This window comes from Eleutherodactylus coqui, chromosome 1 (genome assembly GCF_035609145.1).
Source record: "Eleutherodactylus coqui strain aEleCoq1 chromosome 1, aEleCoq1.hap1, whole genome shotgun sequence".
Taxonomy (NCBI): Eukaryota; Metazoa; Chordata; class Amphibia; order Anura; family Eleutherodactylidae; genus Eleutherodactylus; species Eleutherodactylus coqui.
The window spans coordinates 165,586,318-165,607,540 of record NC_089837.1 but is presented as its reverse complement, the minus strand read 5'-3'; the positions used below and the strand labels follow the sequence as shown (position 1 = coordinate 165,607,540).

The window sequence follows — 21,223 nt, the reverse complement described above, 5'->3', positions numbered from 1 at the left end:
ATGGAATGGGATATATTTATGTACCGCCGGTGGCTTCCTGGCACCCACCCATGCTGTGGGTCCACAGGGAGTTGTAAATGCATCTGTTTCCACTTCTAAAGAACCCCAGTCTGACTGGGGCATGCAGTGTGGGCCGAAGCCCACCTGCATTAAACATGACATTACTACCTCAGCTGTGATGGGCACTGCAATGGGATTTATTTATGTACCGCCGGTGGGTTCCAGGGAGCCACCCATGCAGTGGGTGCACACGGAATTCCCATTGCGGAGTTGTACCTGCCTGTGACTATTTATAAAAAACCGCGGTCTGACTGGGGCGTGTAACCCAGGAGAAGTGGCAGCGGAGTGTCATGCAGGCAGTGATTGTGCTTTGTTGGAGGTAGTGTGGTGCTTTGCTAAGGTATCCATTGCTAATTAGGGCTTTTCAGAAGTAAAAGTTGTTTGGGGGGGGGGGGGGGGGGCCCACTCTTGCCGCTATTGTGGCTTAATAGTGGGACCTGTGAACTTGAGATGCAGCCCAACATGTAGCCCCTCGCCTGCCCTATCCGTTGCTGTGTCGTTCCCATCACTTTCTTGAATTGCCCAGATTTTCACAAACGAAAACCTTAGCGAGCATCGGCGATATACAAAAATGCTCGGGTCGCCCATTGACTTCAATGGGGTTCGTTATTCGAAACGAACCCTCGAGCATCGCGAAAAGTTCGTCTCGAGTAACGAGCACCCGAGCATTTTGGTGCTCGCTCATCTCTAGTAAACACTTAGGGTGGCTCTATAAGTTGGATTGGTTCACCATTTGTATCACCAAATGGCCACATTATTGGACACACCTATCTAGTGGTGCATTGGGCCTCCTTTGGCCTGCAAGACAGCAATTCATCAAGGCATAGACTGCATTAGGTGTTAAAACCTGTAATTTTACAGGTAGCGGAATGCTCTGATCTGCTGAAAGGAAGCATTCGATTCATGCGGCTTGCACCAAATTCTGACCCTCTCACCAGCATGGTGCAACAGAAAGCTGGATTCCTTTAACCCCTTGAGTGGCACGCCCGGAAAATTTCCGGGACAAGCTCCACTGCTCATAGCAACATAGCCCGGAATATTTCCGGACTATGTATCACTATGGGAGCTGCAGAGCACAATGCCACAAGCTGTGACAGTGTGCTCTGCCTGCACAGACCCACACAGAACAAAGCAAGGGCTTTGAAAAACCAGCAGAAGATATTGCCGATATGTCGGCAATCTCCTGCTTTGTTTACAGGTTGCCATAGAGACCATCGGCTTGTCAGAAGCAAGCGGATGGTCTCTGTGGCAGGGAGAGCTGGTTATTAGCTGTCAGAGGACAGCTAGGTACCTGCTCTTACAGCAGAGATCAGAGAAAACCTCCGATCTCTGCTGTGTTAACCCTTTACATGCTGCAGTCTATGTGACTGCAGCATGTAAAGGGCTGTCACTGCAGCATGTAAAGGGCTGTCACCATCGGACCCCCAGAATGTGATCAGGGGTCCTGATGGGTCCCTGTGGAAGTCCCCTAAAGGGACAAAAAAAAAAAATTAAAAAAAAAAAAAAAGTTAAAAAATTATAAAACACACTTGTCTCCCTTTACTTTGTAAAAAAATCAAAAATACAATCACACATGTGGTATCCATGCGTCGTAATGACCCAGAGAAGGAAGTTAATGCATTATTTAACCCCTTAATCACATGGTCCCTTTTATTCTTTTTTCCCCATTTCTTCCCCCCCCCCCCCTGTTTAAAAAATCACAACTTGTCCCGCAAAAAACAAGTCCTTATATGGCCATGTCAATGGAAAAATGAAAAAGTTATGGCTCTTGAGACGCAACTGCAAAATTAGTTGAAATTCAATGATTAGACCATTTTAAAAAACCTGCCCTGGTGGGCACGGCAGGGTGGTAGGAAATCCGCCACTCAAGGGGTTAATCAAGCAATGTTTTTTTACTGCTCACTGATCCAATTTTGCACTTTTACCCACTCTTGCTTTTCTGTTTCTCTTAGACAACACTGGTACTCAAACTGGTCATCTGCTTGTATAGCCCATCTATGCTAAGGACGGACGAGTTGTGCATCTGAACACAATTGAAGCACTAGCATTGTACTCGGCTTGAACGTGCCCTACTATACAGCACCTGTTTATCAGAACAATTTTTAAACATCCTCCTTTGACCCTTTTCGTGGACAAGTATTTTTCCTGGCCACAGGATCCCCTCCTACTGGATTTTTTTTCAAAATCACACAATTCTCAGTATATTGTGTAATAATCTTCAGTTACATCATGCCATTCGTTCATGCCTTTTCCATTCATATTTCTAACTTTTAAATTCCCCTGGTTTCTCCTGGAAACAGAGCACAGGTTTACCTGCAGCAGTGTTTATTTTATAGCACCATTACCAAACTCTTCTATTGTAGGACTAGGCTTGTTGGATTTCAGCATGCCCCAATACTTTGTTTCCCCAATGTCGCTAGAAGTGTTCAGCATTCGCTTATGTCCCTTGCCTATTGAAATATATATGCATCTCTGGATTGGTCTCAATGCTTATGGGAAGTTGGGGCCTAAAACAAGAAGCCAACAGTTCCTAGAACAAGCCTTTCGGTACTCAAATACAACATGATTTTCTAGTTTTGAAAAACTAAGCAATTAAGTAAAAGTCAATAATCTTTTGCCCTTTTTAACTTTGGAACCAAAGACATTGGTAGGGAGTGGATTTTCTAGTAGCATAGTATGTAATGCTGAAAAAAGACATGTGTCTATCCAGTTCAGGTTATTACCCACTCCCAATGTTGATCCAGAGGAACGCAAATAACCTCAGGAGGTAGAAGCTAATTTTCCCCATTAAAAAGGAAAAAAAAATCCTTCTTGACTCCAATCTGGCAATCAGAATAATCCCTGGATCACTGACCCTTTTGGTGTTACAATATTATGTTATAATCATTAATATCATTCAAGAAAGGCGTCCAGCTCCTCTTGAAGTCTTATCGAATTTGCTGTGACCATGTCGTTATGCAGAGAGTTCCATAATTCCACTGCTCTTACAGTAAATAACCTCCTATGTTGGTGTAGAAACCCTCTTTCTTCTAGACGTAGAGGATGCCCCCTTGTTACAGTCACAGTCCTGGGTGTAAACAGATGATGGGAGAGATCTTTGTATAAATAGCGAACAATACTGAGTTATTAGGTCGCCTCTCAGCTGACTTTTTTCTAAACTAAATAACCACAATTTTGAGAACCTCTCTGGTTATTGCAGTCCGTCCATTTCATTTATTACTTTAGTTGACTGCCTTTGTACCCTCCCAAGTTCTGATATGTCCTTTTTGACTACCGGTGTCCAAAACTGCACACAATATTCCATGTGTGGTCTGACCAGTGACTTGTAAAGAGGAAGAACAATGTTCTCATCATGTATCCCTAGACCTCTTTGCCTTGGCAACTGCTGCCTGACACTGGTTGCTCCAGTTAAGCTTACAGTGAACTAAGATCCTGATGTCCTTTTCCATGTCACCGTTTCCCAGTGGTTTCCAATTTAGTGTGTAATTATGACATTTCCTCTACCCATGTGCATTACCTTACATTTATCAGTGTTAAACCTCACTTGCCACTTTTCTGCCAAAGCCCCCAACTTATTCAAATTCTTTTACAATGACTTTGTGTCCTCTCCTGTGTTAATATCTTTACTAAACTGTGTATCATCTGCAAATATTGCTATTTTATTGTGCAATCCTTCTACCAGGACATACATACAACGGTAACCCAACCAGAGTACATGCCATTAATGATCACTCTCTGCTTTCTAGCATTGAGCCAGTTACTTACCTACTTACACACATTCTCGCCCCGAATCTACATTAAAATATGGAATTATTGTAGGTTTTCCATTATATGGTATTGTCTAGCTTCTATGAGCTCATACACAACGCTATATTACATGCAGCTTTGATAGCTTACTACAAACCTATATATGCAGGCACTTAGATTTTTTTCTCACTGATTCATATAGAATTGATGAGAAAAAAAAAATAATTGTATTGTGCATCATATGCGATAGGACCTGTAATACAGTACACAAGCAGTCCCTAATGGACTGTGATAAGGAACTATAGGAACTCAATGGGCCACTGTGGAGGGCTCCGGCATATGATTATGCCCCAATAGTGTGATATTACTCATCAATGCAAGAAAGAGTGTGAGCATCAAAATGTACCAAACATTATTCAGAAAAAGTAAGACTTACACATCTTTAGGCTTGTATTAGATTTTTTTATGGGATGTAAAGATAGGAGCAAATTAACAAAGATTATACATTCCAATATGAAAAGGTGTGAACTGGGATTGTTCTGAAGGTTTCAATCACTACAAACCTTGCTTCACAGGAGTGGTGATATATGCTTCTTGCTACCAGACTAGGTCCCCATGTCATCGCTCCTGAGGTAAAGATGCAGGATAGCCAGCACTAACGAACAATCTAACCATAGATTTTTTTATTATTTTCCATAGGAAAAAAATTGAACTCTTGTTATGGTAATCCTGCTATTTTACAATTTATTGCTGATGTCATGGAAACCTCTATGTGCAATGCGAACCAGTCTATGATACAGACTATCCTTCACGAACATTACTCCTCTGACGCAGAAGGCTCTACCAGGTGCTTGTACGATAGAATCACCATTACCTGACAAAGAGAAACACAAATTATATAGTAGAGTTTTATTTTCATCAGAATTTCTTAAAATGCAACTGTTATCAGATATGCTGTGGTATGTAATGGCTGAATAGTACAGAGATAGATCTACTCTCCCGTTAGGGAAAACAGGACAGTGCAAGCTCCGCTTAAACCACCATACATTATCTGAACACTATTAAAACAAAGAATTGTAAAGTAAACTTGTAAAATGAAGATAAAAGTAAAAGCAAACACAAGACACTTTGGTTTCTTACACTGATTAGAAGAAGCAGACCCATCATAGTTCCCAGCATAATATACAGATTTTGTGTTAAACCTGCTGCCCACAATGGTCCCAGGATTGTAGCCACACCGCCGACTGATCGTCGGAGCCCATGATTGAACCCTGCAAGATGACAACACGTACAAAATAAAAGCTTCTATAATTTCCAAATGCATCCATCATCTATTGGTACATCCTACACAATGTATGGTTGACACTGCACAATATACTGCTATACTCTGTCTATGAGCATGCTCCAATGTACATCGAAACTTGTTAAAATAAAAGGTGGCGTAATTACTAGACAAGTATTATTATTCCTGGGCTGAAAGATTAATTATTTTTTCAGTAGGTGACCTACTTTTCATTTCATATTCAAACAAAACTCATCAGAAAAAGCTTAGATACTTCGATTAAAATCTAAAAACAAAAAACAACCCAACTTTCTAAAATATTTGCATGATCACGACAAGGACTATGTAACTTAGGGCCCATTTACATGTAAAAACAAATGTTCAAACAACGAATCTGATTGATACTTGTTTGGTGTAAACACAATAGAAGAAAATTTGTCACTATCCGTTCACTGTTGTTTATCACTAACTTTTAGTCAGGAGAAAAACTATCGCTGGCTTCTCGTTGCGTGTAAAGCTCGCCGCTTCACATAGAAGGTGAAGCACAGAGCAAGAAGCTCGCAACGTCCTTTAGTCTAAACACTGTGCACGAATGCCGACGATCTTAGCGGTGACGTCAGCGCTCATGCAGTCGATATTTGAAGGGAATGTGTTCCTATAACACCATAAATTAAGTTCTTGCGCTTATAGCACAAAGAATGGGGAATTCGGGGATGTTCTTTTTATATACTTACCCAATTCTCTCGCTTTCATCAGTGAAAGCTGGCATTTCAATAGTCAATTTGACCCTTTTCTTTAAGCAGTGCGCGCCCTGTCCCATAGAGTACAGTCACACAGCCTGACGAAACGGGTCATACTGACTGACCGAGTAAGGACATCCATTTGTGACAGCACAAAAATAGGGAGTTAGCCAAGTATAAAAAGCACATCCCTGGGCTCCCTGTTCCTTGTTCTGTGAGCACTAGAATTTAGTTTATTGTGCTTGTAGGATGTGACAGACTCCCTTTAATAAAACAATCTCCAGCTTAAGCGTGAGAAAACACTACCTTAATATTCAACTCATAACAAAAATATCTTCCCAGAATAGGATATGGAACAAATCGGCAGGAAACCCACATCCCCTTCAGCGAAAATGTGGAGATTAAGAATTATATCAATTTCTTTTACAGGGTTTTGAGATATAGAAAAGGTATAATAAATTTTCCTTACAGGATCAATGGGATTCAAACAAATTCTATTCTGACATGTTTGGGATATGGCTTGGTAATGTTACTTTCTTGTAAAACTACCATTGAAAATGTTTTTTTCTTACTTGGTCAGATATTCAGATTACATTACACTTGCTAGGAATATGTGTAGACTTGCATTAGAATTTATATCCATTTCCTGCTGGACAGACGGTGCCCCCTCAAGCTTTCCCCACCCACTTTTCAAAAATAGTAGTAGTAGAAGAAAAAAAAAAGTTGCAAATGTTAGTGTAAATCTGGTGTGTACTTTTCTGCATCAGAAAATTGTCATAAATGGTTTAAAACTAGGGGAAGAGTTTATTAAAGTCCTGAATGATGTTCCTTCATCACTACTCTCTACAGTTCAGTCATCTTACACCCTTTTGCCCTTTGAGTATTACTCCACATTTAAACCAATTACAGAACATACTATTTAGTGTTTTACAGCAGTTCCGCCATAAAATGTTAATATTTTTCTTGGCGTCTTACATAATGTTTGGATAGACTTCCTTTGAAGTTCACCTCCATAAAATATTATGAGGCATGCTAGACAGAGGTGTATGCCCTTCATTGGGAGAATTCAGGACTAACTTACCTTGAGTTTTTTCAGCAGTTACTTTTGAGAATAAAGACACCTGTGACACGGATACAAAGGGCAGTCCGAGGACTTGTAGTAAAACGCCAATCACAAACTCTGTCAGCAGAATGCCATAACTTCCTGTAATAAATAGTAACAGAACCCAAGTGAGGGGTAGAAGAAAAAGATGAACAAAACAGAAACCCAAAAGCAGTGCTAGGGGCTGTTCATCTCACGGTTTAAAAAGTACATTTAGCGTAGCTGTTAAACACACATAAATAGAGTACACAATGGTTCGTAATTTTTTTAAAGTATACTTTTTTGGAATATATATTAAACATATTGTCATACGTTTCCTTATGTTTGTGTCTGTTTTTATATAAAAAAAAAGTATATTTTTTAATTAAGAGACTTTTAAAGTTTTGTAGTTGAACAATTTTTTTAAGGCATTTGACAGCAAAAATGTATACACTATACATAAGGAAATACACAGCTTTACATTTCCTATTGTGAGAAAAAGTACACAATAACTCACAGAAAAAAAACCAAAACGCACCATCCGATAAACAGGGCAGGCTCAATCACCATTAAACCCTGGTAGAATGCAGTAGGCCAGGTTGCAACATGAGCAAGCTAACTGTTCAGTGCAGACTAGTATACAGCCACCGAGCTAAACCCACCCCAGATTGGGGAGGAGTGACTTTTAACAAACAGTCTGCACATGTGAACTGATACCAAAGATTTTTTTGCTTTTCTTTTGCAAATTATGTTTTTTGTATACTTTTTCCCACCTCTCTGTGATTTCAATTTAGTTAATAGTGAAATATCGTAGGTCCTAAAAGGAGCTTGGTGGCCTTGCCGTGGCCCGTCAGCTTATGCGTCTTGGCCAAAATGTAGACTAACACCTACATTTATCAGTGTGTGTTCTATTTTTGTAATGCAGTTTGCTGTAGATGCCGAGCGAGCCCGGGATGCGACGCCAGTGTGGCACATTGGCGATACAGGGCAATCCACTGCTTTGCCAGTAGGTGTTGTAATCCTGTATGGCTGACATCTTTGGTATCAGTTCACATGTGCAGACTATGCTTGTTAGCAGTCACCCCTCCCCAATCTGGGCTGGATTGAGCTGGGTGGCTGTTGCAACCTGGCCTTCTGCATTCTACCAGGGTTTAATGGTGATTGAGCTTGACCTGTTAATCAGATGGTGCATTTTCGGCTTTTTTTCTGTGAGTTCAGTTTTACTAATGGTAGTCTATGGATAAGTCAAGCAATATGTTTTAATACCTTTTTGTGTATTAATAAGTATATGCTTGACAGAGAGCTAAAACATGATGTGAACAGCCCCTTACAAGAGAAGTCATCCATGAAACATCACTGGGAGTCAGCTGTTTCCTGGAGCTACTACATGCCAGAACTAACACAGCTCCGTACATTGTGCAGTGGTCCAGAATGGTATTGCCTGCTCAATTTCATTGAAATGAATGAGCTGGAATAGCACACACAACCAGTGAACAGGTGTAGTGTCATTTTTGCTAAGATTTTCTAACCCTAGAACCCTGCTGCATGTACATATATAAAACTTCAAATTCTGGATGCCCGAGTTCAAAATATAAAAAACGGTATGAGGAAAGCTCCTAATGACTCAGGGAGGCTGCCAGACAGAATATATAGCACAGCCTTTTCCTGTCCACAGTCTAATGTAAATGCTGCTGCAATTTAGACCAGGGTGAAAGCTTCCTTTATTCTACATGTAATAATGTTGATTTTTCATTGTAACGCCGCCCCCCCCCCCTCAAAAAAGGAAAAATGGCTCTTAAATTTTTAGATGCAGGAGCCAAAAGACATCAGTTATTTTTTTTCTTACTTGTAATAAAAGGTGGACTGCAAATAACATGCATAATATGTAAAATTCAACGTTAATTATAACTAGTTAACCTTTGGGTTTTGCCAAGTACAGGAGACACCAAATGCAGGATATATTACTGATACAAAGTCCAAATACCAGCAGGATGCGATCTGAACAGCAGCGGCTAAGGGCACGAACCACAAGGAAGCCAATCAACAACTGCAGACATAGAGATACTCTGTTAAAATACGAAATTCTATATATATATTAGAACTGGCTGTTACAAATCTCTCTATTTTGTTAATAGCAAAGGAAATATTGTGAGGATCAGAGATTACATATGGGGAGGCATCACGATATTAAGGTCAGAGATGTGTGGAGGAGACAAGTTGTGGACAGGCTTATATGTCATTGCTAAGATTTAGAACCTGACTTTCTGAAAAATTGGTAGTCAGAGTAAGGGGAATGGCAGAGGGTAAGAGGTTGATTAGCTGGGCAGCAGAGATGAGGGTGGATTGTAGAGGCCAAGAGTGTTCGATGCAATGCTACAGCGGAGCATGTTGCAGTAGTCTAGGTCGGAAATGATGAGGGTATGCACTAGCTTTGCATTTGAGGAAAAAGGTCCAAAAAAATGCAGGTGGAGGTAGCAGTACGTGGTAGGGATTTGGAGATCTGGTTTAAAAGGCAGGTCAGAATCAATCATCATCTCAAGGCAACAGACTTGTGAGACTGGGGAGAGGGTGAAGAGAAGATGAACTGTGATTGATAGGTCTGTTGGGGAAGGAGGATACACTTGATAAATACTCTGGTATTCATGATAAGAGAAAGGTAATATTTGAGCCAGAGAGGTAAATTTGAGTGAAACCAACATAAAAATGGTACTGAAAGGCATGGGATTCCAATGTGCTTTTCCAGCCTAGAGATATAGATAGAGAAGAGTAGGAGTCCTAGGGCAGAGCCTTGAGAGAAACCAACTGAGGGGGTAACTTGAATAGTGGGTCTGAGGTACGAGGAGATCCAAGAAGGAGGGTCAAGTCTGTGATGCTAAGGGATGAGAAAGTTTGTAACAGAAGGTGTGTCAAAGGTAGAGGACTAGTCTAATAAGATGAGCACAGAGTAATGTTGGCGCTGGCAGATCGTAAGCAACTTTGGTTAAGGCCATTTCCATAGTGTAATGGGGTTGGAAACCAGATTGTAACTGGTTGAAAAATGACCTGGATGAGAGGTGTCAGCACAGTTCAAAGTGGACATATAGTTGAAGAATAGAGGAGAAACGTGTATACAGCATCCATAGGCAGTAAAAGCATAGCTTTATTATAACTGCCATAAGATCTAACATGACTTAAGACATCTCACACTTACTCCTTTCAATCCGATAGGGCCCTTAGTTATAGCATACAGTATGATCACAGACCACCAATTGTATGATCAGGATTGGTCAAATGACCTCCAAGCTTCATATCCCGGTGAATTTAAGAAGGATACATAGAACAGTCCCAAATATGTAATGATATTGTCAGTACAGACCACAAACAGATTATATAGATCACAAACAGTTAATAGTGTACACAAGTATTAAGCATAAAAAAACCAACATGTTTCTCTGCTGAGTGACACTTTTAGGAGATCCCTTATCTTAATAGAGCGACTAATATTTTTCAATATCCTGTACTTTCATGATAGAGTAGTCTCCATTGTGCTTTTCTGAAAATGTAAAAAAATTGCGAAAGTGTTGTTTGAGTAGCCATTGGAAATATCTGGCAAGTCCCTGTGAATGCAGACCTGCAAATTAATAAAGGTACAACCCTCATATTGCATCCGGCAGGATGTACACGTGGTTATGTAGACTACAAATGATCTAGTACTATTAATGTACCAAATGATATATTAGACAAAGGAAAATGGTTTATAAACATTAACCCTTTCATGACCAAGGCTCATTCATGTGCTTGCGTCCAGGTCACATTTTGCAGTTCTGGTATTCCCACTTTCAAAAAATTATAACATTTTTATTTTTCAGTTGACATATTTACAGAAGGGCTTGTTTTTTTGTGGGACAAGTTGGATTTTTTAATTGTACCATTTAACATTCCATATAAGTATTGGAAGACTTTTAAAAAATTCCAAGTGGAGCAAAAATGGAAAAACAATCCAATTGCACCATTTTGGAAAGCTCTTATTTTTAAATGTTCGTGGTGCAGTAAAAATGACATGTGGTCTTTACTCTGCAGTGCAGTATGATTACAGCAATACCAAAATTTATACGGTTTATGTACTACCAATTAAAAAATGAAATAGCAATTCTTTAAAAAAAAAAAAAAAAGAATAAATAATAATAATTTGCTGCCATATTTTGCCCCGATAACATTATTTTTCCATCACTGGGGCTGTGTGAGGACTTTTTTTCTGATGGAATTAACCATGCAGCATTAATAATGTGATGTTTTAATAAATTAGACCTTTATGGATGCAACAATACCAATTTTTAGATTTTTTTTTAATGAAATGACTGGAGAAAGGTTTTAAAGTTTTAATATTTACTTTTATCATAATTAAAAATCTTTAGCTCATTTTTTTCTTGCGATTGTTTGATCGCTTATATAGTGTAATGCAATACTATGGTATTGCATTATGCTGTATTTTAACAGGCTGCCTATTAAAGCCATTCTGGAGGCATGTCCCTAATAAATGATCATCGCAGCCCTGGGGGCTTTTTAGGTAGACTTGACACCCAGACAGTCTGTTCGAGACATTTAAATCTCAATCAATCAGAACGTTATAATGCCACTGTCAAGACTGATAGTGGCATTTAAAGGGTTACCAGCTGCAATCAGAGTTCTCTCTGATCATGTCTGTTTCAGGCGAGTGTCGGCTATCAAAAACAACCAATACCTGCTGTGTATTGAGCAGGTTCGGTTACTGAGCCCTCTACATATACAACATATGTTGTGAATGGCTAGAGACTATGAGGGGTATGTGCAGTTAGCAAGTATATAGCCATGTGTGTGATGCGAAGGGGTTAAAGAGTAGTAGGCAGTTACAAATGTGGCTGGGTCAAGGAAATGCTTCTTAAGCATGGGTGTGAAGGTTGCATGTTTAAAGGAAGAGGCGGAGACAAATGATTTGCAATAGGTGAAAGAGAGGATTTAGGGGTGGGATTAAACATAACAGAGAGGATGGAGAGGAGGTGCGATTGCACAGATGGAGGGGTGTAATTTAGAAAGCTTTTCACCAACAATGATGAAGAAGCAGGTTATGAGGTGAAGAGCACTGAACATTTGTATAGCAGGGCTGCGGGGACTGTAGGTTGAAGCTTCTCTAATACTGTTGATTTTGATGTAGAAATAAGGGCAAAGTTCATAGCGGAGTCAAAAGATATGGGAGGCAACATTGGAGGACAGAGTACGGAGTTACAAGTATTATACAACTGTTTGGGATAGTGAGACAGACGATATTACTGTAGTGAAATAAACCCGTTTTACAGAAGCGAGTACAGACTTGAATTTGAGAATTGCAGGTTCTTCCTCGGGAGGGGATTTACTTTTTATTGATTATAATTTAAATTCCTAATGTTATTGGCTTCAAATGTGGATAATTTAAATACATTTTACTATTAAAATTAGGTTTTATTAAACGGTTTATCATTCTGCAGCTGGTTCTAGATACGATTCTTCACTTATTTCATACCTTAAAGTAGTAGAAATATTCCGCACAAAAAAAATACAATTACAACTCCATGTGATAGTTACTATGAGCCATTACATGTTGGCGTAGTGTCAGAAACAACAAAGGTGCTGATTTCCTCCTGATGATATATTTCAAGGCATTCACTGAGAAATCATTACAATGTACCCAACCCACGCCCCAAGTCCTAGAGACACTAAAAAGCTCTGTAATTAAAAATCGTGCGAGTTGCATAGTAAAAACCCATTGTGGGCAGAAGAGCTGGGCTTCGTGCTCAGCTACACGTGAGAATACATGTGACAGTTCAAACCTTCTTAAGGCCCATTTAGACACAACGATTATCGCTCAAAAGCCGTCTTTTGAGCGATAATCGTTGTTTGTAACTGCACTGACATCGTGCAGTTTTCGTTATCCCGTCACTCATCGTTGTCTTTCAGCGTGCTGAAAGACAATGATGAGCCTTATCAGGGATTCACAGCAGGATACAGCTGATACTATTGTTTCAGCTGTATCCCGCTCCTTGATGACAGGCTGGCTATGAAGAACAGAGCGGTCCAGCTCTGTTCTTCATACCTGGCACGGAGCGCTCGGTGCAGAAAACATCTGGATGCAGAAGACAAGCGGGGACTCCCCACTTGTCTTCTGCATCCTCCACTCCGAGTGCCGGGCTGTATAACAGCCGGCTACTCGGAGCGGAGGAACAGCTGGATGCAGAAGACAAGCAGGGACACCCTGCTTGCCTTCTGCATCCTCCGCTGGCAGCGCAAGGTGATCATCTTGAGCGATCATCTTGCGCTGTAAATGACACAATGATGATTGCTCAAAAGGCGCTTGAGCGACATCTTTTGAGCGATTATCGTTGCGTTTATACCAGCCTTTACACCTTGTTGTTTGATCTTGAAGGTGGCACTGCGGAACAAAACCTTCTGGGTGCATGTTGTCAATTATTTCAAGGAAAAAATAATCATCCTTACTGATGCACAAAGAAAATGAGTTAATTTCCTATGATCAATCAAAATGAAAGCTGTCAGCATGAAATAGTGTCCAGTTTGTGTATATGAAGAGACCTGCCAGGCAAGGAGGAGAGGCTGGGGGAGATGCCCAGAACACATCTTTTCAAGCCTAGCAAAGAACATTGGCCATGACCCAGTGCTACAGATATGTTCTTCACAGCGGTGCTTCACAGCCACACTTAGTTCATTAAGATCATGGGTTTCCATGTCCTTCTGCCCCATCTAAATAAGTTGTAATTCTAAATACCATTAGTACTTAATACATTTTAAACCTTTCATTAACTTCTGCCATACAAGGATAAGCCTAAAAAGTCCTAATTTTTTCCACTTTTGTACTATCAGAAACATGCATCACATTTATGAATTCAGTTGAAAATGTACCATCCACAGCAATCCATACCCAAAAACATACACCCAGATTACCTACCTCAATCCCACAGAGAAAGTACATCAGCGAGTTTTGCAAATCCTGAAATCCAAGATACATTTGAGCTAGTGGTGTCACTAAAGTCTAAAAGAAGAATATGGAAACATGAGACTTAGGAGTGGCTTTATGGGAGCAGATAAGTTCTGATCGAGAAGGCGCATGCTAATCAGAGCTCGTTAGTAACGGTTACATTGTTAGATGATCCATAGTATGGGAACAAATGATTGTAGAATGGATTTGTCAGCAGCACATTCTCCTTGTGCAACCAGTGAGTATTTTTATGCTTGCATAAACAACTCGATCAGCCAATCAACGAGCATCAACCCATTGGGGGCCTAATCACACAACAAGCCGATGAGAGGAATTAATGTTCTTACAAAACGTTCATGGCCGACAAAAGGACCTTAAATTTGTCCTAGTTGCATTACCCAATTGTTAATTAGTTGCATACTCACCTCCAGTGCAGTCTGATTAAATAATGTAACAAATTGAGCAGCCAAAAGCACCACAACCTCCTCCCTTATCAGTCCTATAAGGGACAACATGATATTAAAAGAGAATAAACTCAAGAAAATGCCATTTAACAGAGAAAAAAATAATACATATCAAACTTGTTTGAATCCCATGAAATACATAGCCAAATGTGCAGTATGTATTTCTAGTGTCATATGTGTCATGAAAATGAATTAGGGGCTGTTCACTTCATATTTTTTATTGTATCAAACTACTAACAAATTACTTCTCAATTAGTATGTGAGTACTTCTCATGCTCCGCCCCCTGGTGAGGTCATTGAAGGTCCTACAACATATATAAAACACAGAGCCCAACCGACAGAACACCACAGTTAGGGCTCTTGGAAAGGGAAGGACAAAAATAACAAAATTAGAATACAACTAAGCAGTCATTATCTCAGACACAACTCAGCAGTCCTGACAGAAGACACCGACCTACTGCCACCACAGAGATCCGGTGAGCTGAAGGACCTGTGATGACATCACTGCTGTGGGCAGAGCCATTGTGCAGTTTGGTAAAAGAGATCCGGTGGGCTGAAGGAGCTGCGGTGAAATCACTGCTGGGGGAGGAGCCATTGTGCAGTTTGGTAGAAAATACTGTATACTGGATAAACCAACAGCAGCTACTACCAGGACCTGTGATGATGTCGGTGATGTGATCACCTGTATGGGTGGAGTCAGGAATCACTGTATCCAGTTGTCTGGTGATGTGTGAAATAGCAGAGCTGTGTGTGTGATGTGTTGAGTCAGCATGCATGTAGTAGAGCTGTGTGTGTGATGTGTGGGAATCATAATGAATGTACCATGTAGCAGAGCTGTGAGTGTAATGTGTGGAAATCAAAATGGATGTACTACAACTGCGTGTGGCATGTAGTAGAGCTCTGTGTGTAATGTGTGGGATAGTCAGGATGGATGTAGTAGAGCAGTGTGTGATGTGTGGGGATCATAATGGATGTACCATGTAGCAAAGCTGTGTGGCGCATTGCGCTACCAAAAACAATGGTACTATAATTTCCTAATAATTACTAGTATTTATAATATACATTAAAAGTGCATGAAAAAATGTAAACAGATGCTATTTTAAGAATACATGTACTTATTTTCAGCTGACATGTTAAATGTATAGCTATGTGTTTACATATGTTTAGGTCTATCTTTTTCACTGCAAACCATTTTTTAGTAAAGGTTAGTAGTTGAACATTTTTTTGCCATTTGAAAAAAAAAAATGCATACATTAAAGGGGTTTTCCAGGGAAACACTATTGATGACCTATCATCAGGATAGGTCATCAATAGCTGACTAGCTGGGGTCTGTCATTTGGGACCCTGATCGATTAGCTGAATGGGTTCATGTGGTCAGCGCCGCAAATACACAGAGGTCAGAGCAGAAGCCTCCGCGCCAACCTCTGTGTAGTGTCCGGCACTTGTAACTGCATATTCCGCTCCGACCTCTGTGGATGTGCGGCGCCGACAGCATGAACTCTCTCAGCTGATCGATCAGGGTCCCGAGCGACGGACCCCAGCTGATCAACTATTGATGACCCATCCTGATGATAGGTCAACAATAGTGTTTCCTTGGAAAACCCATTTAAATGTATAGAAACATAGGTTTTACAATTCCATATTATACGCAAACAAAGGAAGTCAAACGTGCTGAAGACAATGCACTTTTCAACTGTATCTTATCAGTCATAGTTTTTGGGTACATAAAGTAATGTTTTTTAATACTAAACCTATTAAGACATATACTCAACAAGAGGCTAAAACGTGACATGTACAGCCCATTAACTGTGCTGGAGTTATTTTAATAATTTGTATAAAAGGTTGTGGTCACTCGTGTTTATATTAAGTTTTGTTGCTGCAAGATGTTTCCTTATGGAAATTTTTTGTATGTAAATCTTCTCATGACGAATGTGATTTATAAGAACCTCATGATATAGTTCTTTTGTTAGTTTTAGTGATCGATACGAAAAAGTGTCCGGTGAGCAGACTTCCTACCACGCAGTGTCAGTAGCTGAGGTGACGTTCCATTGACAATGGGCAGCGACCTCTTAGCTCAAAAAAACAACTACTATTGCCTCCAGTAGGCTTCACCATTATTATCTACTCTTACCTATCAGAGGTTTCTTACTGCCTCCATGTGACTCAGCATTTTGAGAACATATAGGGTTAATTATTGGAACAGTTGAGGAAGTGTTTGAATTTTCCATGCTTGAAAAATCATCCTGGTTGGATGCTGGTTCATCAACACAATTGATAGCTCCATATAAGGGACTCTGACTGTCGGTTTGCTTCAAAAGTGGTTCACGCTCATGGCATGGTGACTCCGAAGGTTTTGATGGAAGATCATGAAACATAAAAATCACCACTAACTGCAGCAATGTCCAAAGAGCACACATGAAGATCTGGGAAAGTGATAAGGGAAAAGAAAGAAAATGTAAAACTGATACAGTGCTCATCACTACAGTAAGGTTTTTACAATCATTCTAAAACTTGCCAGATGATGCAGCCAACTGTAGTTGTTTTCATTCAGCCTAATATACAATGTGGTAGGACTTAATGTTAGACTATAGAGTGAACGGAACATTCTACAAAATATAGAGCAAGGTACCTTTACTTGGGATGACTATCCCAGCAACTTGCTTCTACACAAGACTGATGATAGTCTATCAGATAATAGAAGCAGAACAGCCAGGGATCTCTTCATTGTAAGCAGCAGTTGTTCAGAGATTGAGCAATTCCTGTTTATACTGAGGGCTCAGTCACACTGTTACTGCAGGAAAGATGGCCGCACTGCAGGTGCGGACGACTCTCCACACCGCCGGAAGAAAGAACACATGGCCGGCTCCATTGCCGTTGATCCAGGGATTATTCTAATTGTCAGTAAGGATTTTTATTCCTTAAATTGAGAAAATTGGCTTCTACCTCATTGGGTTTTTTTCACCTTCCTCTGGATCAACATTGGGGGGATATAATAAACAGAACTAGATGGAAATATGTCTGTTTTCAGCCTAACATACTATGTTAAAGGTGGACATAAGGGGAAGCAGGTTGATGGTGCTGGCAGGGATGAACTGCAAGCAGGGGTGGTATAGGGATTGCTGGTATAGACACTAAGGGGCACAGTGGAGAGGAGAATAGACATCAGACAGGAGTCACCGTAGGCTGGGGAATAGACATAAGCAGAAATAGGGTGATGGTGCTGAGGAGGATAAAGTATGGGCAGCGGTGTGTGGGGGTCACTTAAGCTAGTCACTAATGGGCACAGTGGAGAGGGAAGCAGGCACCGGAGTATAATTGTTGAAGGGTGGAAGATTGACAGGGAAAGCAGGCAATTGTGCTGGCGGGGATAGCGTGTCGTCAACAGTAGTATAGGGGACATATTGACATGTCATAAAGAGGCCTAATGGAGAGAGGCAGATGATGCAACACACCTTACAGGACCTAGGGATGAAAGAAGGGCAAGATGTGCTGTACTATTAGAGAAAGTAGCGGTAAGACAAGGGGAGGTATCTTAAGAGTAAAGTAATATAATCGGTAGATATCCAGTGCATGCTCCTAACGAGGCCAAATAGTATGCTGGAATAGGAGAGCAAGTGATTGACTGGCATGCATCATGCCAATGCAGTCAGGACCCTGGAGCTTCAGTTTTGAATCCAAGAGGAACACTGCCTGCAATACCAACATGGGCTGCAGCAATGTTTAAGGAGATTTTGGTTTCCGGCTCTGTACATACGGACAACTTCCCAACAAACAGCTGATCAGCGGGGTCCCAAGCAGCAGACCCCCTTTCATTCAACTATTGACCCATCCCTTGGATATGTCTACAATAGTTCAGAAGTGAAAAATTCACACAACTACAGCACCAATGCACTTAAGTGACAGACTAATTAAATCAGTGTGTTTGTCTGAGAGGGCAGGATAAAAGGGACCGGACAGGTTCACTTTAATGAGGCAGATCCTTTTTAATCCTGGTAGATTCTTCTCTATGTACTTACACCAGGAGCAGAGAACTTGTCCACATGGAATGGTCCAATCTGAAAGGTGCAGTACCTTAGGAAGACATTAAAGGCAGGCCCTGTAATGAGCCAGAAGAAAGAAGGTGAATAAAATGTAAAATGCGGATATTGCTCTTATTATAAGAGGTATACAACTGAAAATATGAGAGACCAGTAATAAAGCAAATTCTGGTGCTTAAATGAAAGGTTAATGATTTGCAGTATAACATGTTGACGCTTCTTATGCCAGCACTGTATATTTCAATGCTCAATGACGACTGGTTCCTGGTTGCCTAGCACCTTGGTCATGCTAATACACTTCTCCTGAAAGGGATTGGTGCTGGCTTGTTACCATGATGGCATGACAACAATGTTCTGCTATCATCTCTCTGCAGGGAAAGTCCTGCTGCTTATTGACGATGGATATCGAATCTGCATTTGGATCCATTTCTCCTCTTGCAGTAATTATATATATTAGTATTTTGTATGATTTCCACACAGTGCACGTAGCTACACCTGCTATGCGTTTTATGATCTGACTAGCTGATATACCTGGCTTTGCCGGAGTTAGTTTGGTACAAGTGTTTGCATGTTGTTCACACGGAAACTTTTATGAAGTCGTGGTTACTTTAGAAGAACAGAGGCATAAAATATGTATACACAGAGGAGCGTTAGATTCTCCTCAGACTGCATGTACTGATGTCCCTCTGCAGAAATTTCTACAATAAAACTAAAACACACGAACATAACTGAATACTGCAGCCTACGGACAAGAATGCGAATTTAACTGAAACTGTTGTTTTATCAATATTTTTCAACACCACTAATAATTTCACTGTTATTTATGAAAGCATTTTTCTAGTTTGCAAATAGGAACACAATCAATGTCATAATGTATTGCTAGATAGGGAGAAAAAAAAAAAAAAAAGACAAAACTCCAATTAGTCTAGAATAAGCACAGTCTCACGTAGTCTACGAAAACATATATGGAGAGAGGTTATGCTGCATTTAGACATAACGATTATCGTTCAAAAAAATCGTTAATACGAGTGAAAGTGAGAGATATCGTTTTGTTTAAACAGAAGCCAACGCCCGAATGAAAATTTTACTTTTCGTTCGTCGTTCAGTTTTAGCATGACTAAAAATCGTTGGATCGTTACTACTTGTTGTATTTAAATACTCATCGCTCAATGTTGTACATAGGAATGTGGGACACCAAATGACAAGTGAACGATTCTCAACGATGTCTTACTGTCTACACAGTTTTCACAAGTGCGAACGAGTTAGCAGTGATGTCACTTTACAATTGATGGCCTATCATTAGGGCAGGCTATCAACATTAGCTCAGTGGGATCTAACGCTCAACACCCCTGCCGTTCAACTGTTTAAAGAAGCTGCAGCTCTACTGCAAACGGTGCGTCACCTTCATTGTATACAATGGTAAATACTGCATAGCACTGTACTTTTAGTAGTAATGTGCTTGGTATTACAACTTTGTCCTGTTCACTTGAAGCAGCTGATTGGTGGACATGCAAAAAAAAAAAAAAATTCAGACCCCCGCCAATCTAATATTGAGGGCCTACATGAAGGATAGACCATCAGTTTTAAAGAACTGGATAGCCCCTTTAAGTGTTCAACGTTCCTGCAGCACCGCCACAGGGAAAATCAGCATTATAAAGTGCCCATTTAGGTCAATAGGTTGCCAGTATAATGCAGGGCAGGTCAGTCCTCCACAGCAAACGATACTCTGCATTCTGGCTTAAGAAGTGATCCTAAACAGGGGGCCCCTTCTACTACTTCCGATTTCACGAATAGGGTGTACAAAATGAGTTTTATAATCTAGACAACCCCTTTAAACTAAAATATCATATTTATTTTTAGGAGGTACACTCATTCACCTTGCTGCTGCAGGATAGCTTACCTATTAAAAGCCCAATCTGACGGCATGCCATGGCCATTGCAAACACTGAAACACGATCTTTGGAGCTAGAGGATCGGGTCAAATATCCAAATATTGAAGCACCAGATCCTGCACCGACACCTGCAAAGTATAGAAAATAAAAAGTAGTAAAAAAAAAAGCAATGCTACAATTTAATATACACATGAAACTGTCCACAGGTTCGCTTTAAAGGGATTCTTACATCAGGTTAATGAAGTTTGACCCAGGGCTGAGCTCCAAGTCACAGAGCCGGGCTGTGCCAGCTTCTCCTTGCCCACATCATGCAGACTGACAGCTTACTCCCCTTTTCTGTATAGGGAGAGAGCTGTGAGTCTGTATGTTGCAGTAGGGATAGGCCGGCACAGCTTAGCTCAGAGCCAAACTTCGTGATCCTGGTGACAGAATCCCTTAGGATGCTTTTTACTGTGATTAACGTGGCATTCAGAACGTGTGCTAATCGTGTTAGAACACGCCCATTGATTTTAATGGGGCCTCGCAGACCAGCACTGGAACGTGGCGCTGCCTGTTCTATATTTGGGAGTTTTTTTAACCCCTTAGTGACCAAGCCTGTTTGCGTCTTAATGACCAGGCCAAATTTTGCAAATCTGACACGTGTCACTTTAACATGGAAAAACACCAGAAAGGTTTTGCATATCCAAGCGATTCTGACATTGTTTTTTCGCCACATGTTGTACTTCATTTAGGCGCCAAAAAAAGACCAATAGAATTTGTGTTTATTTATTAAAAGCGCCAAAATTGGAAAAAAAAATTTTTTTAAATCGTCATTTTTTTCATATTTCCAACTGCAATATCTCAAATATGTGCAAACATAATATAGAAATTTTTGCTAAGATATATATTTCCATCCGTTTACTTTATTTTGGGCGCACATTGGAAAAACTTTCGCTTTT

At 40.4% G+C, this 21,223-nt stretch overlaps 1 protein-coding gene across 2 annotated transcripts in view; it reads right to left on the bottom strand.

The window, feature by feature from the left end:
* Positions 1 to 4,258: 4,258 nt before the first annotated feature.
* Positions 4,259 to 21,223, bottom strand: part of LOC136627932 (major facilitator superfamily domain-containing protein 8-like) — a 31,304-nt gene continuing 14,339 nt past the window's right edge. For both annotated transcript variants that reach the window (XM_066603461.1, XM_066603471.1), the window contains exons 5-13: positions 20,294 to 20,413; positions 18,373 to 18,452; positions 16,488 to 16,779; positions 14,318 to 14,391; positions 13,863 to 13,946; positions 8,828 to 8,957; positions 6,911 to 7,033; positions 4,948 to 5,078; positions 4,259 to 4,681 (exon numbers count right to left, since the gene is read on the bottom strand). In XM_066603461.1, coding sequence (XP_066459558.1) covers positions 4,625 to 4,681; positions 4,948 to 5,078; positions 6,911 to 7,033; positions 8,828 to 8,957; positions 13,863 to 13,946; positions 14,318 to 14,391; positions 16,488 to 16,779; positions 18,373 to 18,452; positions 20,294 to 20,413 — 1,091 coding nt within the window. In that variant the 3' untranslated portion in view covers positions 4,259 to 4,624. The remainder of the gene's footprint in view (positions 4,682 to 4,947; positions 5,079 to 6,910; positions 7,034 to 8,827; positions 8,958 to 13,862; positions 13,947 to 14,317; positions 14,392 to 16,487; positions 16,780 to 18,372; positions 18,453 to 20,293; positions 20,414 to 21,223) is intronic.